At 49.8% G+C, this 21,502-nt stretch overlaps 2 protein-coding genes across 13 annotated transcripts in view; one reads left to right on the plus strand and one right to left on the minus strand.

Annotated features, from left to right (window-relative positions):
• Window positions 1–140: 140 nt before the first annotated feature.
• The window catches only part of LOC135240759 (fibronectin-like), a 40,267-nt gene continuing 18,905 nt past the window's right edge, over window positions 141–21,502 (minus strand). The window contains exons 25-44 of one of the 10 annotated variants that reach the window (XR_010325780.1): window positions 17,863–18,129; window positions 16,589–16,705; window positions 15,802–15,966; window positions 13,520–13,675; window positions 12,675–12,788; window positions 11,760–12,029; window positions 10,051–10,238; window positions 9,287–9,374; window positions 8,506–8,685; window positions 7,928–8,017; window positions 7,608–7,796; window positions 6,763–6,852; window positions 5,885–6,336; window positions 5,447–5,585; window positions 4,401–4,562; window positions 4,095–4,220; window positions 3,653–3,759; window positions 3,369–3,482; window positions 1,102–1,633; window positions 141–702 (exon numbers count right to left, since the gene is read on the minus strand). Coding sequence is in view for 2 of the 10 variants with exons in the window: in XM_064310659.1 (XP_064166729.1) it covers window positions 1,559–1,633; window positions 3,369–3,482; window positions 3,653–3,759; window positions 4,095–4,220; window positions 4,401–4,562; window positions 5,447–5,585; window positions 5,885–6,336; window positions 6,763–6,852; window positions 7,608–7,796; window positions 7,928–8,017; window positions 8,506–8,685; window positions 9,287–9,374; window positions 10,051–10,238; window positions 11,760–12,029; window positions 12,675–12,788; window positions 13,520–13,675; window positions 15,802–15,966; window positions 16,589–16,705; window positions 17,863–18,129 (3,089 nt within the window). In the remaining 8 variants the exon portion in view is untranslated. Of the gene's footprint in view, window positions 1,634–3,368; window positions 3,483–3,652; window positions 3,760–4,094; window positions 4,221–4,400; window positions 4,563–5,446; window positions 5,586–5,884; window positions 6,337–6,762; window positions 6,853–7,607; window positions 7,797–7,927; window positions 8,018–8,505; window positions 8,686–9,286; window positions 9,375–10,050; window positions 10,239–11,759; window positions 12,030–12,674; window positions 12,789–13,519; window positions 13,676–15,801; window positions 15,967–16,588; window positions 16,706–17,862; window positions 18,130–18,784; window positions 20,289–21,502 lie in introns of those variants that run through there. The other 9 variants (XR_010325779.1, XR_010325775.1, XR_010325778.1 and 6 more) reach the window with 9 other exon arrangements.
• The window catches only part of cpo (carboxypeptidase O), a 104,805-nt gene continuing 85,425 nt past the window's right edge, over window positions 2,123–21,502 (plus strand). For 2 of the 3 annotated variants that reach the window (XM_064310665.1, XM_064310663.1), the window contains exon 1: window positions 2,123–2,396. Coding sequence is in view for 1 of the 3 variants with exons in the window: in XM_064310663.1 (XP_064166733.1) it covers window positions 2,379–2,396 (18 nt within the window). In the remaining 2 variants the exon portion in view is untranslated. Of the gene's footprint in view, window positions 2,397–3,074; window positions 3,151–21,502 lie in introns of all 3 variants that reach the window. The other variant, XM_064310664.1, reaches the window with a different exon arrangement.

A 21,502-nucleotide genomic window follows, 5' to 3' on the forward strand; every position in this document is an offset into this window, starting at 1 on the left:
TTGTGAACCTTATGGCCATTATGGACAGAGAGAGGCCATCTTATTTTCCTGTGTTTGAATGTTGCTTTTATAATGATGAGTGAGGTCACACTTTGTGCTCGGCATCTTTCATTATCAGAAATGAGACATCACATGCTTACTTTGGTTCTTTGTAGAACTTTATTAAAAAGGGGATTTCTGTCCACAGTAGTAAAGACTTTTGCGCCTACAGTATAAAAATAAAAAGAAAGTTTACACCCCAAAATTTTGCTTTTACACAGAATGCCTGGTTAAAAAGGGATAAATAAAAGATTTGAAGGTCTGAAAAATTACGACCCAAATCAGTGTAGAAAATTGGGTGTCTGTCAGAAATGGTCCCACACTCTGAGAAGAGCCCACTGCACCGAGCAAAGAACACAAACCCCGTGGGGAAGGAGGCTGTATGCAAACACGTGCATATGCAGACAATCAGACCTTCATTTCTGAGCTTCCTCACGCAAGTAAAGAACAGTGTGACAGTTAAGTATGGCGGTATGGAAAAAAACATAAGAGGGCATTTCTAAAAAGTATCATCGTTATATTTCAGAATGCGGCAGGCACAGGGCCACTGTTTCAGACAGGAGATTGGGAGTTACGGGATGGGAGGTGTTCCTGAATGCTCACACCCACAGGGGTCCCCAAAACTACACTAACGCTCACCCACAGGGGTCCCCCAAATTACCACTCACCCACAGGGGTCCCCAAAACTACACTAACACTCACCCACAGGGGTCCCCCAAATTACCACTCACCCACAGGGGTCCCCAAAACTACACTAACACTCACCCACAGGGGTTCCCCAAACTAACACCCACCCAAAGGGTCCCCCAAACTACCACTCACCCACAGGGGTCCCCCAAACTACCACTCACCCACAAGGGTCCCCCAAACTACCACTCACCCACAGGGGTCCCCCAAACTACCACTCACCCACAGGGGTAACCCAAACTACACTAATGCTCAACCACCGGGGTCTGCCAAACTACACTACCATCCACTCGCCCACAGGGGTCCCCCAAACTACCACTTACCCACAGGGGTCCCTCAAACTACCACTCACCCAAAGGGTTCCCCAAACAACACTAACGCTCACCCACAGGGGTCCCCAAACTACACTACACTCACCCACAGGGGTCCTCCCTACTACCACCCACCCACAGGCATCTTTGTGGGGCAAGAACCTCCCAAAATGAAAACTCCACAGGCTTGGGGGGCAGAAACACTGGGGACATTTTACAGGGAACGGGCTCTTCTCTTTTTTTTCTTTACAGTGTCTCAAAGAGGGAGGAAAAACAGAATTGAAATGAACAAGATGACAAATACACAAAGAAAGCCCTTTCTGAACAAGCACCTTAGGTGGAGCTGCAGAGGGATGTGGGGTAGAGATCCCTGGGCATGGCTAGGGCGTGGTAAGGGTGTGGTCAGGGAATGAGGGGGTGTGTATGACGGTACACAGGTGTTAGGACGGTCTCAAGTTAGGAGTGCCCTGGGAAAAAGGGTGCTGTGTTTTCGGTTTTCTTAGGGGGTGGTGGTGGTCCATTTACTCCCTTGGATTGTCTGTGTCAGCATCTGCAAGTAGCTCTGGTCTGAGGCACTCGACTGGGCAATGGATATTCTACAGGAGAGAGAAAAGTACAGTCAGCTCAGCGTTCTTTCTCTGTTTTTTCATTCTGCACCACACTACACCTTTCCTTAGTAGTGGTAGGTCAATTCCAGCAAATGTTATTCCATTTGTCCAATTACATTCAAAATGTTAGTTTGAAGTCTATTTCAAAATTCCCCTTTCTAAATGACTGCAGAAATATAACGGAATAAAGCTTCTTCAAATGAACGGTTAATTTAAAAATGAATGTATCCCGTATTTACAGTTTAGTTTTTTTATATTTTAGTTTACTCGTTAGATATTAAATTGGGCTAATTGCTAAAACTGTCTTTACGCCTTGAAAGACTGACGCACATTTAATTAGATATAGCCAAGAAAAAGTTTAGGTTTATGTATTTTATAAACTAATCTTTTGGTTATTCATTTTGAATGTAATGGTTCAATTTAAATCTCATTCAGTTTTGGCAAGAAGAAATTTCGCTGCTGGTTCAGCATCTCAGATATGCAGGTGAATTTGGAGCCGAACCTATAATAGGTGTAGGCTACTCCGCGCATGTCAGTTGCCTGCTGTCCTCGCGGTCTAAGGAAAAACATGAATGGCGTCAACTTCTGATCCTCTCACAGCTTGCACGCTGAGTTGGCCTACCTAAACGCCATGACTGCACGAAGACACTTCATTTTCGATCGCGTTTGAACACTTCTCCCGAGTCGCAAATTGTATAGAAAAAACCATGCCAAGCTGCACGAGAACACGGACATGAAAGCTCACAAATCGGTAAGTAAATTGGGTTTTATTGCAATCGTGGTCGGGCGTATTTTAGGATACTGTTTGAGCTCGCTGTCTGCAGAAACGGAGGTCAAGTGGATCGCGGTTGTTTGAACACGATTTGCATGTTGCGTTGAGTGAACATTGTGCTGTGGTTGTGTGACTTTAGTTTTCTCTCGTATGGCCTGCTAACTGGAAAATAAGTTCATAGAAGGCTCCAAAAACTTATTGTAGTTTGCATTTTGCTTTAATCCAATTGGATCCATTTGGATTGGTCATGATTTGTTTTTTTCTGTTTTGTTTGCCATACGTGGATTTTATACAGTAGGCCAGTGGGTTGGGATTGTCTGCTATTGACTGCTAGCATGTGTTACGAATAACGTTGATGCTGTTGGATGACATGATAAATGTATGTGTGCTCATATAGGCTACATGTTTTGTACAAAATAGATTGCTGGTGATCATGTATAAAGCTGCATGCTAGTGTGGCTAAACACCTGGAAAGTAGAACCGACGGGAGGGTTTAGTTTATTTTGTGCACAGGAAATAAAACATTCAGTCTTTCATATTGCTAGGTAAATCTGGCTTTTGGTTTATCTTCGTTTTTGTTTTGGATTGTTTCACCTAATTTAAACTTTGAGTTGATGTTTTACGATATTTTCGCGTATTCTGTTTCTACTGCTAAAGGTGGTACCGTTGTGGGATTGGTTGTTGTTGGAGGGATCAGTACATAAACCCGCTCTGGTACTTGAACAGGGCGCAGGTAAGCAACGTTGTTTCCACAAATACCTGTGCTGTGCTTGCAGTCTTCACTGATGTGTTTGGTTTCATGTAGACTGTATTTACTGGTGATTATCTGTTTATTCTGATATAGGATACATTTCGGTACGGGTTTGGTAGGGTAGCTGGCTTTTTGTTTGCTCAAACGAGTCTTGCATGCAGCCTTGTAATGACACGTTCGCAAACTCCTTGGTGACCCACCACTTTGCGCAGAGTGTTTTGTCTGTAGCGGTCTACCACGTCTGTGCGAACAGGATGTACGAGGTCCACGTTCACATCTCCGCCAGGGCGACGGCAGTTCTCACAACGCCAGCCCTGAGAGGAGAGCACACTTAGGCACGTGTCACGCTCACAAAGAAGAACCACACCTGTCACATTCACAAAGAAGCGCAACACACCTTTACACACCTGTCGTACACAGGTGGAGCCTCACACTGGTCACACTTACTGTGGTGCTGTCACACAGGTAGAAGGAAAGGTCTTACCTGCTGTCCTCCGTAGCAGGTGCAAGTGCAGATGGCTCCCAGGTACTCTTTCTGCCATTGGTTCCCCACATGGTACGTCTTCCCATCGTCATAGCAGGTGGACTCGTCTGCACAGAAGCAAATGCACTGGCACTGAACACGACTCATCCCCACTAAACCCAGAGGCATCATTACTATACCCAAACCAGTCAGTGCTTAACCCATATGCATCAGTTGTTTACCCAAACGCAGCAGCGCAAAGTTAAAGTGCAACCTCGCTAAACTCAGATGCAGTAAACCCAACGACAGCATGTTCTCCAGAATGCACTGTGAGTAAAATGTGTTCTAGTAAAAGGGTGAACACTAGACATTAAACATGAATGGACTTTATTCACGCTGATGCATGGGGGTTTATGACGCTGTTATTGATTGGACGATAGTTGTGTAGGAGGGCGGAGCTTACGTGGCTCGCACTTAAATTCGCCCTTCCCGTTGCCCAGGCAGGTGCAGCTCATCATGTGACCGTTCTCCGCGTGCCGCTCCCACTTCTCGCCGATACGGTAGTTGAGGCCGTTGTCATGACACCACTCTGTTTGAGAGAAAGGAGGGGGAGCGGGGAGGGGAGGGGTGGGGATGGTGGGACAGGATGGGGGAGGGGTGGGGATTGTGGGACAAGACAGGTGTGGACAGTTCCTTGTTAGTGCGCATTTCTCAGGCTAGTGCCGGTTGTGTGGGGTGAAAGGCATGATGGGAAGGCCGAGCCACTCACTGGATGAGTCGCAGCGGAAATGACCGCTGCCCAGGCCCAGGCACGTGCACCAGAGCTTGAAGCCTGTGTCAGACATGCGCTCCCACTCTGCCCCCACCTGGTGGTACGTGGTGGTGAAGGTGTCGTAGCACATGTCCGGCTGGGAGGCCACGCCCTCTGAAACTGGGTGGGGGGGAGGGGGAACACGCTGTCAGTAAATCAGAATCCCTGCAGATCCACTCACACACTATAAATTATTGCTGGTGTTAAAGCACAGTGATTCCAACGTGTCCATTTTGGAGTTTTAAAACCGATGTCCGGCATTATTGTTCATTATGGTTTTACCTGGATGTATTGATAGGTAGGGCTGCACGATGTAATGAATCACGGTTTATTTTAGCTTAATAAGAATAACTGCCACCATTGGGCATTAAGTGATCTTTTGTCTTTTTCCCACGGCTCGCAGTAACTGGAAAATTGTGGTCACTCACTCACTGACTCACTCACTCACTAACGGACGATCTGAGAGGGACGTTTAGTAGGACGCATGCGCAGGTGGTGCTTCGTTTAGTAGGAGTAGGCGAAACGGGACGCATGCGCAGGTGGTGCTTCCTTTAGTCGGAGTAGGCGAAACGCGAACATGTTCGGGTTAGCTAAAGTAACGTTAGGCGATAAAGCTGTGCTTAAAAATGTTGTGCCTTTCCGCGGGTGGTACGGCATGACATTTTAAAGCACAGCTTCAGGAATGATTCGCCTCATTACAGCAACTTCATTTTCCTCCTTGCAGTTATTGTCATTTTTTTTTCTCCCATTTTCTCCCCAATTTAGTCGTTATACCAATTCCCCGTGTGTTTCACGATCCTGGTCGATGAGCTATCCTCTGTCGGTCTGGGGGGGGGGCGTAGACTGCCACGTGCCTCCTCCGACACACGTGGAGTCGCCAGCCGCTTCTTTTCACCTGACAGCGAGGAGTTTCACTGGCCCTTGCGGTTATGTGAACAGAATGAACGTGACGGTGCGTTGATCCACGAGCGCCTGGCCTGAGGTCGGCTGTGCGGACGCTGTACCTGTGTCGCCGATGGTGATGACCTTCTCCAGCACGGTGCTCCTGCGCTCTCCGTTCAGACCCTCGACCACCACCCTGTAGGACGCTCCGGACGTCAGGCCTATGAGAGTAGCCCCAGTGGAGGTCCCAGGCAGGTGAGCCTGTGGGAGCAAACGTGGAATTTCTGTTAGTCTTACCTTTTGTACTGCAGCCTCGGACCAGGGCTGCCTTTCTCTCTCCCTCTGCATGCACGTGCTCAGTGTGTGTTCACTGAGTGCACGTGTGTGCGTGCGGGTGTGTGCGTGCGGGTGTGTGCGTGCGTGTGTGCGTGCGTGTGTGCGTGCGTGTGTGCGTGCGTGTGTGTGTGCGTGCGGGTGTGTTCAGTGAGTGCACGTGTGCGTGTGTGCGTGCGGGTGTGTGCGTGCGGGTGCGTGTGTGTAGCCGCTGCGCTCATATTCACCTGGTACACCTTGTCGTCGTGGGGGTTGAGGGGGTGGCAGGAGACCAGGTACTCGTTGCTGTGCTGCTGCGGTTGCCAGGTGATGCTGGTCCGGGTGAGGGCCTCCTGGGGGAGCCCGCTGTCGTTGCCGGGGAAGCCGAAGGCGTAGCCTGGGAAGAACCTCTCGTTGACCCGCACCACGGGCACGCGCGCCCCGTCCGGGCCCGACTGGGGGATGTAGACCTGGGGCTCGCGCAGCTGGGGCGGCAGCGGCTGGCCCGGGCGGTGGTTGCCCTGGTTCTGGTACTCGGTGTAGATGTGCTGGCCCTGCTGGCCCACCGTGTTGCGCCCGTTGGTGCCCAGGTGCACCTGGTTGTCCTTGAGGCTGGGCACGTCCTCGGGCACGTCCAGGATGTCCGGGACGGGCCGGAAGGGATTGGGGAGCTGCGGGACCAGCACGGAGGCGCTGGGCTCTGCAGGAGAGACGGGTTCGGGGAGGAGGATGTTAGGATGGAGGCCTGCATTAACCAGGGACCGCCAGGGGTGGCAGTGTGGAGCAAGCAGAGCCACCTTACTGAGCCGGCAGCCGTCTCCTTTAGAGCTCTGTGGCTGTTGGGTCAGAGGTCAGAGTGCGGACAGGAAGCGTGTGGAGGACAGTGCTTGTGCTGAGAGGGATGGCGTTATAACGTCAGGCTTTAAACGCCACGCTGCTCCCGTCATTTAAAACCTTTTTAAAAGTCTCCTGTCAGTGACATAATGATCGTCTGTGTGTGTTTGCATGTGCATGCATGTTTGCATATATATGTGCATGTACATACATTTTTTGTGTGCTTAAGTGCCTGCCTATGTGTGCATTTGTGTGTGTGTGTGTGTGTGTGTGTGTGTGTGTGTGTACTCACGAGTTCTGGCCTTGCCCACAAGAGGTACGCTTCTGTGGGTGTTCTGTATGGCAGTGATCTTAATGATGTACTCAGTGCCTGGGCGTAAACCTGAGAAACAAAAAAAAACCAACGGCATGTTAAACTCGTGGGAGACACATTTACATCAGCTGTGTCTTTACACAAAGGTTTAACAGGGTTCAGTGTTCATTTATACTGTCCTGTTTAAGCAAGTTCCCAAAATAAAATTTCTACTTGCCTGGACAATGCAAAATTCACCTGTTGCATGAAGTGGATAAAAAAGAAAGCCTATGGCGCTAACATTCAGATTCTGTGATTGGTCAGTGAACTGCATCCATAGCTTACACGATTCCCATCTGCGTCTAGCTGCAGTAGCTGAGCAGCACCAAACGGAGATACGGATGAACTGATGAAATTGTGAATTGGCTCCAAATAGAAGCGTAAGCGTTGAACTTTTGGACTACGATTAGGCTGCCCTCTAGAATATTCACAACCGTCCGAACGAACATCTGGATGAGGTAACCTGACTGGAGGAACTGCTGCTCTCGGGTAGGCAGATAGGGGCGATATAGCTCAGGAGGTAAGACTGATTGTCTGGCAGTCGGAGGGTTGCCGGTTCAAACCCCGCCCTGGGCATGTCGAAGTGTCCTTGAGCAAGACACCTAACCCCTAACCTCTAACTGCTCTGGCGAATGAGAGGCATCGATTTGGATAAAAGCGCTATATAAATGCAGTCCATTTACCATTTACCATTTAGATTGGTTCTGGGCTCTGTCAAAGCTGTGTGCTCAGTCAGTGAAACGCCGTTCTAGGGTGGAGTGGACAGGGTGGGTGGGTGGGTTTACCGGTGATGGTGGCATAGGTGCTTCCAGAGTGGGGTGCAGGGGTGAGCTTCTGGGGGAACCTCCCGGACTCCTCGTAGGTGATGTCGTACGCAGTGATGGGGGCGCTAGGGGGCGTCCAGGTGAAGGAGACGGTGCTGGGGGTCAGAGATGTGAAGCGGAGGTTCGTGGGAGCGTCCACCAGCGACTTCCCTGCGGAGAGCAAAACCCAAACCCGGAAACGTGAGGCCGGCCCGGCGGGAGAGTCGCCCCGGTCACCGCGGAGACCGAGAGGGGCGCTGCACAGAACCTGGGGGGAAAGACCGGCAGGCGGGAGGGCGTACCTGTGCTGGTGGTGAGGGTGAAGGGGGCGCTGCGACCCACTCCGTTCAGGGTGTAAATGTGGATGGTGTAGGAGGTGCTCGGCTCCAAACCTACGGGACAATCGGCCGTTGTCCATTAGCAAAACGCAGTAGCTATGGGCCTGCAGCCCACAGTGTGTGAGACTGAGAGAGAATAACTCTGAGAAACCAATAGGCATTAGTGGCATCTGTAATATTATGGGGCGACATAGCTCAGGAGGTAAGACCGATTGTAAGACCGATTGTCTGGTAGTCGGAGGGTTGCCGGTTCAAACCCCGCCCTGGGCATGTCGAAGTGTCCTTGAGCAAGACACCTAACCCCTAACCCTTAACTGCTCTGGTGAACGAGAGGCATCAATTGTAAAGCGCTTTGGATAAAAGCCCTATATAAATTCAGTCCATTTACCATTTACCATATATTACTGCAGTCGCACCAGGGATTAGTAGCAGCTGTTATATCGCTGTAATAACACCCGGGATGGCGTATGAACAGTTGTAATATGACTGTTATAACACAATGGGAGATGTGGGAGCAGCTTTAACATCGGGGTACTGGTTACCAGTGATGGTGTGGGACCGGAGCTCCGGTGAGATGGTGCTCTTGATGGGGGCGTGGCTACCAGTGACGGGCGTGGTTTCAATGAGGAAGCCAGTGGAGGGCGCAGTAGTGGTGCGCCAGGTGAGCGTGATCGAGGAGTCCTTCACTTCTTGGATGCGCACGCGGCGAGGGGGGCCGATGTCTACGGCAGGAAGAGTTTAAAAACACACCGGTCGGTTACTGTCGAACTACGCATTTACAGACAACTGAGATGGGAACGAGGGCCTGTGATGTCGGCACACTGTGACGTCATTCCTCAAAGTTTTTATTTATTACAAAAATTTTAATGTTGAATTTCGGCTAATATTACATGAACCTTTTAACGCAGTCCTCACAGACACGTAACCCCGTTAGGTGTGAGATCACACACACACGTAATTAGAATATTCCAGTGCTGATGTAACAATCACTACTGGCAACTGAAATCAGAACTGGCATTCCAGAAACTTCTAGATGTAAAATAATTTTTCCCGAAAACCTACCCTTCAAAGGGTTAGATGCAGATGGTGGGCTGAACCCTGGAATGATTGACAGATCAGTGCAGCAGTTCCAGGCCTTTATCAGCCTCAGATCAAAGCTTAGGAACCATATTTACCCAATCAAATGCCTTTATAATTAGGCATAACTACAAGTAAAAAAATAGCTAATTAAGAATCTTGCAATATGAATATGCGCTGTCATAAGGATAACTAAGTGGATTTGAGATTTTTAGGTTTTGGTGGCCAGGGGAACGGGGGACTTACTCTCCAGAGTGGTGACCTCCGCTTGCGCGGGACGGCTGGTGAGGGAGCCCTTCAGTGCGTAGACCTGCACCACATACGTGGTGGATACCTGCGCAGGGGGAACGGGCACGACATCATCAGAGAGCGACAGAGACGGCGCTCATGAGAATGACTATGACGTCATCAGAGACGGCGCTCATGAGAATGACCACGACGTCATCGGGGTGGCACCGCTTTTGACTGGCAAGTGCATGGCAACACTTCAGCAATGCGTTTTACACGGCTAAACTTTACATCGGCACAAAATGTAACATTCCCGTCAAGTAAATAAATAAATAAATGGATGAAAGAACGGAAGATTGGGAGGATAAATAAGTCTCTTGTGATTTCTTTTTTTCCAAAATCCCTTTGATCCACCCCTGGGCTGCATTATGAGAAATCCAGCTGCTGTGGCTTCCCTGGTCAGGGATGTTCTGGTGGAGTGGTTTCTGAGGTCACTTTAAAGCCTCTAGCCTCTAATTACAGCAGGGGGGTTCTTCACGAAAGCAAGGGTTTCTGAGTTAGCAGCGCAACCGCGCTGAGTAAAACCCTCTCTTTACTTCAGTCCGTGTTCCGGATCTGGGAAGCGCTCCGGGTTTTCACTCGGCGCGGTTAAAGCTTAACCCGGTAACCCCGCTTTGTGAAACAGGGGTTTTGTGAGCAGACCCCCCAGTCTTTAGGCTGCATTTGGGGGGGAGCGGCTGGGGGAAGCGCGGAGCGCGGGGGAGCGGCTCTGTCGGCCTCACCATGAGTCCCGTGGCGGACGCCCGCGTGGTGTCGGGGGCCACGTTGATCTCCTTGGCGGGGCCGGTGGCGGTCTTGGGGTTGATGACCACGCGGTAGCCCGTGAGGCGGGCGTTGGGGGGGTGCCAGGAGACGACCACGTCCGAGGGGCCCACGCTGGGGAAGTTCAGGTGCGTGGGGGCCGGGATGGCTGGGAGAGAACACACGAATCTAAGGTTTAAGGTTTATTTTATTTAAGAAAGGGACAGTGCACATTAATAAACACGAGAACTTCGATGCACCGTGTAAATGTGCCAGATTTAGCCGTACAGGCTAATTTTCATCTGTAGTCCCTGGGCAGGTTGATGGCTTAAGTAACATAACCTCGGCATATTATACGCACCATTATGTCATTATGCGATATTACCTCTTCAAAGGGCAAGCACCACGTCGATAGATGGAAAGATGGACAGAAATGGACAGCACTGAAAGTCTTGTTTTTGAATCAAAGGGCATTGTCAGGGACTCGGATGTCTCTGAGTCCATCAGAGACATAATCGCTGACGCGGATACTGCGATACGGCCGTTCCGGTTTGAGCCAGATGTGACCGGAGTTGGAGGATTTTTTTCCAAAGCCAACAACCAGAGCACTTTCTTGGGAAATTAGCTTTTTAGCTATCTTGCCCCGATTCATACAAGAAGACTGATACCAATAGTGTGTGTCCCTGTGTGTCCAATACAAGGATATTAGAGGATACTCTAATCCACCTGTAGCAAGCGGGTTAGCCTAGCATCAAATGTTGATTTTAACTTGTTTTCCATTAGCGTTGTTGCAATAACTTTCTTATTCGCATCAAGTGTAGGCTAATTCCTTAATGGTAAAATGGCTGACCAGCTAACTTGACAGTATCTCACTTAATTTCCTCCTCATCACAAAATATGAAGCAAGTGATCATTCCGAAGATTGTTGAAAAAGGGAGGTGGGGCGAAAAGAGTAAGCAGTTTGATCTTTAAGGGCTTATTTCTTGCCTTTTTTTAAAATAAAAGTGTTTCTTTACGCTGTGAATCATGAAATGGGACAACTAGCCTACTTCCATTTGGCTGGTGTAGGCCTATGTCATTTAAAATAATATCAGGTGCTCACCCATTCAGGGGCTGCACTTATCCAGGGTGATTTCCTAGGCTTGTTATTCTCTGACCTTCACACATTTAGCAGACGCTCTTCCTGAGCGGCTTGCAGTGCTGGAGAAACATGCTCATGGACCTGATTTAGGTGAGTAACGGTGGCAGATCTGGCGAGCGCCGGTCCCTCATGTGACTGAGGGTTCAGCTGAGGCTGCTCAGGCTCGACCCTGTGCTCAGATAGCTGCGGTCACATGACCGAGCGGAGGAGTTACTGCTCGGTGAGGTGGGGACCTCAGCCCAGGGGACTCTGGTACAGTTTAGGGTTAGGGCCGGTGTGCAGGCCGTATAAGAGCAGTAAACCCCCTCAGACACGGCACTCTGGAGCCCATTGTTTTAGTGAAGGGGTCAAGGCGTGACCTGGTATGTGTGGGACCTAAACTAACCCCCTCAGACACACCCCACAGGACCCCTCGTGTTTTATTGAAGGGGTCAAGGCGTGACCTGGTATGTGTGGGACCTAAACTAACCCCCTCAGACACACCCCACAGGACCCCTCGTGTTTTAGTGAAGGGGTCGAGGCGTGACCCAGTGCGTGCGGGGTACCCACCGGTGGCCTGCGTCCCCACCAGCGGGGGGCTGGGGTTGCGGCCGTGCAGGGCGATGACCTTGACGGTGTACTCTGTGCCGGGCCGGAGGCTCCGCAGCACGGCCGTCTCCTGGCTGGGTTGCGGGGCGGGGTACAGCTCGCGCTCCCTCTCCTCCGGGCTGGAGTACAGCACCCTGTACGAGGTCACCGCCCCGTCGGGGGCGTCCCAGGAGATGCGCAGCGAGGTGGAGTCCACGTCCGAGAACGTCAGGTCTTTGGGGTGGTCCACAGCTGCGTCAGGGAAGAAGGGAACATTAGGGGGCGGAGCCTCCTCTCCTCACACTCTGATTGGGTTCACAGTATCAGGCCATCATTCTGGCTCATGACCACCTCGCTGTTGCATTTAGCTTGTTTGCCGTTTCCCTTGAGAGGTGACAGGAATATGAGGATGTATATGCTGCATGAACAACCTAATCTCACCTCGCAATCTGAGTGGTTTATCAGATTATTCTGGCTCTGTTCATCCACAGACAGGAGGGGGCACTGCGCAGTGACCTATGAACCTCCCAGAGCAGGACAGTCCTCAAGACCAGCTTACTGTTGTTGGTAACTGTTCTAGCTGTAGTCTGTTTTGCTGTAATGTTCATATCATTTTTTACATTCCTTACTGTTGAATTTCAGCAGTTAGGGCAGTTCCTACGATTTAAAACACGAGCCAGAACATCCCTCCCGGAGATGGATGATGATGATGATAATAATAACAATGATGAAGAATAATAATGCTTGTAGAGTTTAGACGGCTATCACTGTATGCGATGGTGTCATGTATTTGTGTTTGTGCAAATTGAGCTGAACTCAGCAGGCACAGCTAAGATCCTGGAGGATAGTGCGTTGAGCTTTTTGGGATTTTGAGGGTTCTCTGTGCGGTCGACTCACTGGTGACTGCGGTCTCCACGAGCGGTGGGCTCTCCCCGTTCTGGCCCAGAGCGAACACGCTCAGCTCGTACTCCACCGTGGGCATCAGGCCGGAGAAGGTCATCTCTGTCTTATCTGCGAGTGAGGGGGAGACACTGGAGACTGAGCAAGGCACTCAACACAACACACAGCGCTGACCATACCGTTCTGCTCTGACCACAGAACGACGCACAGCACTGACCACAGCACACAACACACAGCACTGGCCACAGAACACAACACACAGCACTGACCACAGCACACAGCACAACGCACAGCACTGACCACAGCACACAACACACAGCACTGGCCACAGAAAACAACACACAGCACTGACCACAGCACACAGCACAACACACAGCACTGACCACAGAACACAACACACAGCACTGACCACAGCACACAGCACAACGCACAGCACTGACCACAGCACACAACACACAGCACTGGCCACAGAACACAACACACAGCACTGACCACAGCACACAGCACAACACACAGCACTGACCACAGCACACAACACACAGCACTGGCCACATAACAGCACTGACCACCATACTGACCACAGCACACAGAGCTGACCACAGAACAGCACTGACCACCATACTGACCACAGCACACAGAGCTGACCACAGAACAGCACTGACCACCATACTGACCACAGCACACAGCGCTGACCACAGTACTGACCACAGGGACAGAAGTGGCTGGTGGAAAGCTGTGCAGCTGCCCCATTAGAAACATTTAGGTGAACAGATCGGCGCCCTCTGTCTGTCACAATAGTGCGGTGCAGCCATCAGAAGCGCAATGCGTGGCTCTGAGCTTACCGGGGCCCACCTCCTGGGAGAAAGAGGGACCTTGGCCATTTTTGGGGACCCCGGTGACCCTGTATCCCGTGACGGGGCCCTTTGCGGGCGTCCAGCGGACCGTGATGGTGTTGTCTTTCACGTCGGTCACCTTCATGTCTGTGGGAGACTCGATGTCTACAGAGAGAGGGAAAGGGGGCAGGAGAGAGAGAGAGAGAGGGCATGCATTTTACTTTCCAAAAGCGGTATTTCAATGTGGTTGTTTTGTCTGCAAGTGTCTTATCTGTTGTCATGTGTTTGTGTTTTGTGTGGACCCCAGGAAGAGTAGCTGATGTTCTGCTGCATCAGCTAATGGGGATCCTGATAAAATCCTAATCCTAATACCCCTCGAACCATCTGATAAAACTGAACACGGGACAGAAGGGGTAGAAAAAGGGGTAGATGAGGGGTGAAAAGCCCCATTCCTACAGCGTACAGAGGGCCCTGTGGTTTCTGCGAGAAGTGCGTACCTGTCTAGTGTCTGTATTTAGCTCAGTGAGTACCTGTCTAGTGTCTGTATTTAGCTCAGGGCGTACCTGTCTAGTGTCTGTATTTAGCTCAGGGCGTACCTGTCTAGTGTCTGTGGTTAGCTCAGTGCGTACCTGTCTAGTGTCTGTATTAGCTCAGTGGTACTGTCTAGTGTCGTATTAGCTCAGTGCGTACCTGTCTAGTGTCTGTAGTTAGCTCAGTGCGTACCTGTCTCATGTCTGTGTTTAGCTCAGTGCGTACCTGTCTAGTGTCTGTAGTTAGCTCAGTGCGTACCTGTCTAGTGTCTGTAGTTAGCTCAGTGCGTACCTGTCTAGTGTCTGTAGTTAGCTCAGGGCGTACCTGTCTAGTGTCTGTAGTTAGCTCAGTGCGTACCTGTCTAGTGTCTGTAGTTAGCTCAGTGCATACCTGTCTCATGCCTGTATTTAGTGCAGGGCGTACCTGTCTAGTGTCTGTGTTTAGCTCAGTGCGTACCTGTCTAGTGTCTGTACTTGGTGCAGTGCGTACATGTCTAGTGTCTGTATTTAGCTCAGTGCGTACCTGTCTAGTGTCTGTATTTAGCTCAGTGCGTACCTGTCTAGTGTCTGTATTTAGCTCAGTGCGTACCTGTCTAGTGTCTGTAGTTAGCTCAGTGCGTACCTGTCTAGTGTCGTATTAGCTCAGTGCGTACCTGTCTAGTGTCTGTATTTTAGCTCAGTGCGTACCTGTCTAGTGCTGTGTTAGCTCAGTGCGTACCTGTCTAGTGTCTGTGTTTAGCTCAGTGCGTACCTGTCTAGTGTCTGTAGTTAGCTCAGTGCGTACCTGTCTAGTGTCTGTAGTTGTGTGCGTACCTGTCTCGCTGAGTTAGCTCGGCGTACCTGTCTAGTGTCTGTGTTAGCTCAGTGCGTACCTGTCTAGTGTCTGTAGTTAGCTCAGTGCGTACCTGTCTAGTGTCTGTAGTTAGCTCAGTGCGTACCTGTCTAGTGTCTGTAGTTAGCTCAGTGCGTACCTGTCTAGTGTCTGTAGTTAGCTCAGTGCGTACCTGTCTAGTGTCTGTGTTTAGCTCAGTGCGTACCTGTCTAGTGTCTGTGTTTAGCTCAGTGCGTACCTGTCTAGTGTCTGTAGTTAGCTCAGTGCGTACCTGTCTAGTGTCTGTAGTTAGCTCAGTGCGTACCTGTCTAGTGTCTGTAGTTAGCTCAGTGCGTACCTGTCTAGTGTCTGTAGTTAGCTCAGTGCGTACCTGTCTAGTGTCTGTGTTTAGCTCAGTGCGTACCTGTCTAGTGTCTGTAGTTAGCTCAGTGCGTACCTGTCTAGTGTCTGTAGTTAGCTCAGTGCGTACCTGTCTAGTGTCTGTAGTTAGCTCAGTGCGTACCTGTCTAGTGTCTGTATTTAGCTCAGTGCGTACCTGTCTAGTGTCTGTAGTTAGCTCAGTGCGTACCTGTCTAGTGTCTGTATTTAGCTCAGTGCGTACCTGTCTAGTGCCTGTAGTTAGCTCAGTGCGTACCTGTCTCATGCCTGTAGTTAGCTCGGTGCGTACCTGTCTAGTGTCTGTAGTTAGCTCGGTGCGTACCTGTCTCATGCCTGTACTTGGGGCAGTGCGTACCTGTCTCATGCCTGTAGTTAGCTCAGTGCGTACCTGTCTAGTGTCTGTAGTTAGCTCAGTGCGTACCTGTCTAGTGTCTGTAGTTAGCTCAGTGCGTACCTGTCTAGTGTCTGTAGTTAGCTCAGTGCGTACCGGTCTCGTGCCTGTAGTTAGCTCAGTGTGTACCTGTCTAGTGTCTAGTTAGCTCAGTGCGTACCTGTCTTGTAGGTGATGTAGATGGGGGTGCTGGTGGCGGGGCTGTCCCCCCTCCCGGTGACGGCGTACACGGTGATGGTGTAGTCGGTGCCGGGCCGCAGGCTGTGGATGGTGGCCTGGGACTGGGAGCCCGGGACGGTGAACTCTTTCGGGGGGCTGAGTCCGCCTAGGACAGGAAGGAAGCCGCGTCCAAATGAATGCCAAAGTACTGACACACACACTCCCTGAATACCCACACTAACGGAAACCCGGTATACTCACAGACATGGGAAACTAACAAACATACAGCTGATTATCTTCCCTTAACCACTAACATATGGAATTAACGAACACTTCAAGCACTTTCACACACATTTAACAATCAAATTAACTGCCGTTTAGCATCAGAATTAAACCAAACACATTGACATTAATTAGGGGCGACATAGCTCAGGAGGTAAGACCGATTGTCTGGCAGTCGGAGGGTTGCCGGTTCAAACCCCGCTCTGGGCATGTCGAAGTGTCCTTGAGCAAGACACCTAACCCCTAACTGCTCTGGCGAATGAGAGGCATCAATTGTAAAGCGCTTTGGATAAAAGCGCTATATAAATGCAGTCCATTTACCATTTACCATTAAGTCACTCATGCTTATAAGCACTTAAAGGGATAGTCCAACTTTTTGGACAATTATTTAAAGGTTGGACTGTCCCTTTAACACAGAAGCAACGAACACACGCCTGACTACAGCACCATACACACAGCAGTACCGTAACGATAAGTGTCTGAATGATGGGACAAGCTGCACAGACCTGTCTCTCCGTGGGTGATCCTGTAGTACCGCACAGTGACAGGGGGGGCGTCCCAGCGGATGGTGATGCTGGTGGGGGTGGAGGTGGCCACCTCCAGGTCAGTAGGGGCGTCTGAAACTGATGAAACCGAAACACAACATTACCACTGGAAAGAGCTGGGGATGGACAGAGAGAGCAGGATGAAGGGATGAAGACATGATAGAATGAAGGAGAGAGTGGGGAGTGGGGACAGACATGAGATGAAAACGGGGAAAGTATAAAGGGTAGGAAAGGAGAGAGGGCAGGAGAGATAGAGAGAGAAAGAGGAAGGATAAGTGGGAAGAGGAGAAACGGAGGTTAGAGAGAAGGGGGAGGAAAGTGGGAAAAGGCGAACGTATAGACAGTAAAGAGCGAAAGTATAGACAAGAGGATAGAGAGTGGAAATATAGACACCAGAGGATAGAGAGTGGAAGTATAGACAGAGGAGGATAGAGAGTGGAAGTGTAGACAGAGGAGGATAGAGAGAGAGTGGAAGTGTAGACAGAAGAGGATAGAGAGAGAGAGGAAGTGTAGACAGAAGAGGATAGAGAGAGTGGAAGTGTAGACAGAGGAGGATAGAGAGTGGAAGTATAGACAGAGGAGGATAGAGAGTGGAAGTGTAGACAGAGGAGGATAGAGAGAGTGGAAGTGTAGACAGAAGAGGATAGAGAGTGGAAGTGTAGACAGAGGAGGATAGAGAGAGAGTGGAAGTGTAGACAGAAGAGGATAGAGAGAGTGGAAGTATAGACAGAGGAGGATAGAGAGTGGAAGTGTAGACAGAGGAGGATAGAGAGAGTGGAAGTGTAGACACCAGAGGATAGAGAGTGGAAGTATAGACAGAAGAGAATAGAGAGAGTGGAAGTATAGACAGAGGAGGATAGAGAGATGAGAGGAAGTATAGACAGAAGAGGATAGAGAGATGAGAGGAAGTATAGACAGAAGAGGATAGAGAGATGAGAGGAAGTATAGACAGAAGAGGATAGAGAGATGAGAGGAAGTATAGACAGAGGAGGATAGAGAGTGGAAGTATAGAGAGGAGGATAGAGAGTGGAAGTGTAGACAGAGGAGGATAGAGAGAGAGTGGAAGTGTAGACAGAGGAGGATAGAGAGAGTGGAAGGGTAGACAGAGGAGGATAGAGAGTGGAAGTGTAGACAGAGGAGGATAGAGAGAGTGGAAGGGTAGACAGAGGAGGATAGAGAGAGTGGAAGTGTAGACAGAGGAGGATAGAGGGAGAAGGCGGGTGAAGGGCTCGTACTGGTGGCTTGCTGGCCGGTGAGGGGCGGGCTCTCCAGCGAGCCGCTCACGGCGTAGATTTGGATGACGTACAGCGTGACGGGCACCAGGCCCGTCAGGGTGAAGTGGGTGCGGGACGGGGGCAGCCTGTCCTCCCTCACCCGCCCGCCGCTGGCCGGCTGGTAGCGGATCCGGTAGCCCGTGATGAAGGCGCGCGGCGCCGCCCAGTGGACGGTGAAGGAGTTGGTGTACACCTCGGAGAAGTCCAGGCCGGTGGGGGAGTCCAGCGCTGTATGGGGAAGGGGGGAGGGGGGGAGGGAGAGGACGGGGACGGGGACGGGGACGCAGGGTCGCCTCAGTCAGTCAGTCAAGTGGGAAGACGGCACTGACCGGCAGGCCAGCCCTGCTGTTTACCGCACGCGCAGCTGGCTGCAGACCCGAGCCTCACTGCGCTAATGATTAACAGCTTTTTACCTGGAACCGAGCGACACTCAGCGCACTGACTGGAACTGTGGCACACAGCTCCGTCTGTGTGCGTCAAATAAAAGATTCACCTCAAACGCCCCACTGCTGACATTTACAAGTTTAAAAAAAAAAAAAAAAAGGTTTTGAGGCTTTCTAGAGCCAACTGACAACGCAGTTTCTCATAAAATCTGATATGGGGTGCATTTAAGGACTGCGGCCTGAACAGTTTGGATCGGAATCATCCAAATTTGATCGGGATACATTACATTACAGGCATTTAGCAGACGCTCTTATCCAGAGCGACTTACACAACTTTTACATAGCATTTTACATTGTATCCATTTATACAGCTGGATATATACTGAAGCAATTTCGGTTAAGTACCTTGCTCAAGGGTACAACGGCAGTGTCTTACCCGGGAATCGAACCTGCGACCTTTCGGTTACAAGTCTAGTTCCCTACCCACTGTGCTACACTCCGTCCATAGCATGGACGGGATAGCATCTGCAGGTAGTCTACTTTGGATCCCGCAGACACTGAATTTGAACGTTAAACGCTCTGGCGTACGTCTTCTCCTGACACCGCGCGACGTCTGTTAGTAAGCGTACGGGAGTCGGCCTGGGCGACCGACGGTAATCAGCCCGTCGTAGAGCCAGCTGTCAGACCAGACGGAACGCTAAGGCTACGCTAGCACCGCCTGGTAAAAGTGACCCAGTTCAGATTTCTCGGCTCACGTGGCACAGATCAGATATGTGTTATGAACGTGTGAGCAGGGGGGGGAAGACCCACGTAGAATGGGATATTTCCAGATCCGTTTTGGGCCACGTTCATACGTGGAAATAAATCTGACGGGAATCTGATAATCGCCAATGAGACTGTCGTCTAAACGCGCGGATCGGAACTTCCCGGGCGTCGCGTTTCGCACGGCGTCATTCGAAATGTGATATTCTCGTACTTTTTCCACATTTGAATTGCGTGTAACATTAATTAGCCTACATGCACAAGCACTCTCCAATGCTAATGATAAAAGAAGGTGTTAAGTGGAGGCTGAAGGCTCAGGGCAGCAGGCGAACAGGCTACCGAGGTTTCGTGCCTTGTAGGCCTCTGGGGCGAAGACTTCTGTTATAGGCCAAAATACTGGAGATGTTTGTTGCGCACCTAACATGCTTTAAAAAGCAGCAATTATTTAAAAAGCTTTAATTATTATTTCTGTCTCGTTTTGCATCCGTTGCAAATGGCGATATGGCCGTGGTAGCGTAGTTGTTTACTTTCGTATCGATAACAAAACTCTCGTGTTCACATGCAGGTTTCAAGTGTACACCGTGTTGACACTGGTATCGAATACGGGTCACTTTCAAAAGTAGATGTAAACAGGCAAAAAAAATAGGACATAGACAAAGAATTTGGAAATGAGCGTAAAGGCCTGCAGTGTAAATGTAGTCTTAAGTGAAGGACCTTGGAGGAATGTGGGCTCAAACTAAACTCAAAGAATCACTTCTGCAAAACTATCAAGGGCTAACAGATTACCACATATGAGATACAGGAATCTGATTTATCAGCTGAAGACTACACCGCCTTAGAACCCCTTTCCTACTTTGAACCACTTTTGTAACCACTTTTGAAACCCTTTCCCCTTCCAAAAAAACCCATGTCCCATTATAAAACCCCTAGAACCCGGTTTCCCGCCGAAAAGCCGAAATGCTGATTCACCGGTTTGCTGGGTGTGTGTGGTGGCATTGCTCTCTCCCGCCTCCGTGATGGTGACGACGGCGATGTCGTAGTCGACGCCGGGCTCCAGTCCGTACACTGTGTACTGCCCAGCCGAGGGCCCCACCACGTCTCGGAAGAGGGGGACGCTTTCGCCCGCCGCCACTACCGTGACGCGGTAGCCCGTGACGGCGGTATAGTTAAGCGGGGTCCACCTCATGGAGATGGACGTGTCGTTGACCTCGACAAAGTCGAGGTCGGCAAGCGGGGGCACGTCTAGTAGGGTTAGGAATGCAGCGGAACAGCCAGACAAAACAACACGAGACAAACGGGAAACAAACAAGACAAAAAGGCACACAAGCGGTGATGTTTATGAATTAAACATGATCACGAAGCACCCAATCGCAGCGTCATTCAGGCCAGGTTATCATGTGACATGAGGATGACACGAGGTTTGCTATGACAGTCTCAGCTTTGTTAATTAGTGCGTTCATCATGAATGTACTGCTGTTGCAGTATTATGAATTTCAAATCATCGAGCCACAAATAATTTTCACTAAAAGGCAAGGATATGTACAGTGAACTTCATACTGTTGGGGACAAAGTCATGTTTTCTTGATTTGGCTCTACTCCACAATTTTAGATCTGCAATCAAGCAATTCTCATGTGGTTAAAGTGCACATTCTCAGCTTTAAGTTAAGGATATTTTTATACACTTTGGCTGTTTCTCCATGTAGAAATTACAGCTTGTTTTATACATAACCCCCTTTTTTCATGGCACCATAATGTTTGGGACATATTAATGTTATGTAAATAAAAGTGTTTAGTACTTTGCCACATATCAAACAAAACCAAATGCCAATAACAGGCTCCAAAGGCAATCAAAAGCCTAGAATCAAGACTAGACACTGAAATCTCTCTCTACCTGCACTAAGAAAGTAATTGAACACACCGGACTAATCAGAAACACCCGTGAAGCCATTTGCCCCAGAAATTACAGTGCCCTGAAATGGGAGGTGTTCTTGTACATTTTGGTAACACCATGTAGAAATGACATCACTTAGCCGCTTTAATAAAAGCTGAGAATCTGCACTTTAACCACCTTTGAACTGTTTGATTGCAATTTCAAATTGTGGAGTACAGAGCCAAAAAAAAAAAGTCTTTGTTCCAAACATTATGGAGCTCACTGTATATACAAAACATTATAGTGATTCAACAACCAATAAGCACTGCGTAAAAGCCACAATTGCTGATGTCAATTAGGAGCATTTTCAAATGAACTGCCATGCTTTGAAAAAATATGTCAGAAATATCACATCAGCTGCTTAATTAATTGTGCAGGAGTTAGACTGCTGAGCTTGTTTATTCTGCTCAGGCCCCTGCGCTGATGATGCAGCCTCGGGGGGGGGGGGGGTACAGCACTGTAATCTTCTCTAGATGTACAGAATTCAGCCAGGGAACACACACGTTAGTAAAATGGCACAATTACA

This window comes from Anguilla rostrata, chromosome 15 (genome assembly GCF_018555375.3).
Source record: "Anguilla rostrata isolate EN2019 chromosome 15, ASM1855537v3, whole genome shotgun sequence".
In the NCBI taxonomy this organism is placed as follows: Eukaryota; Metazoa; Chordata; class Actinopteri; order Anguilliformes; family Anguillidae; genus Anguilla; species Anguilla rostrata.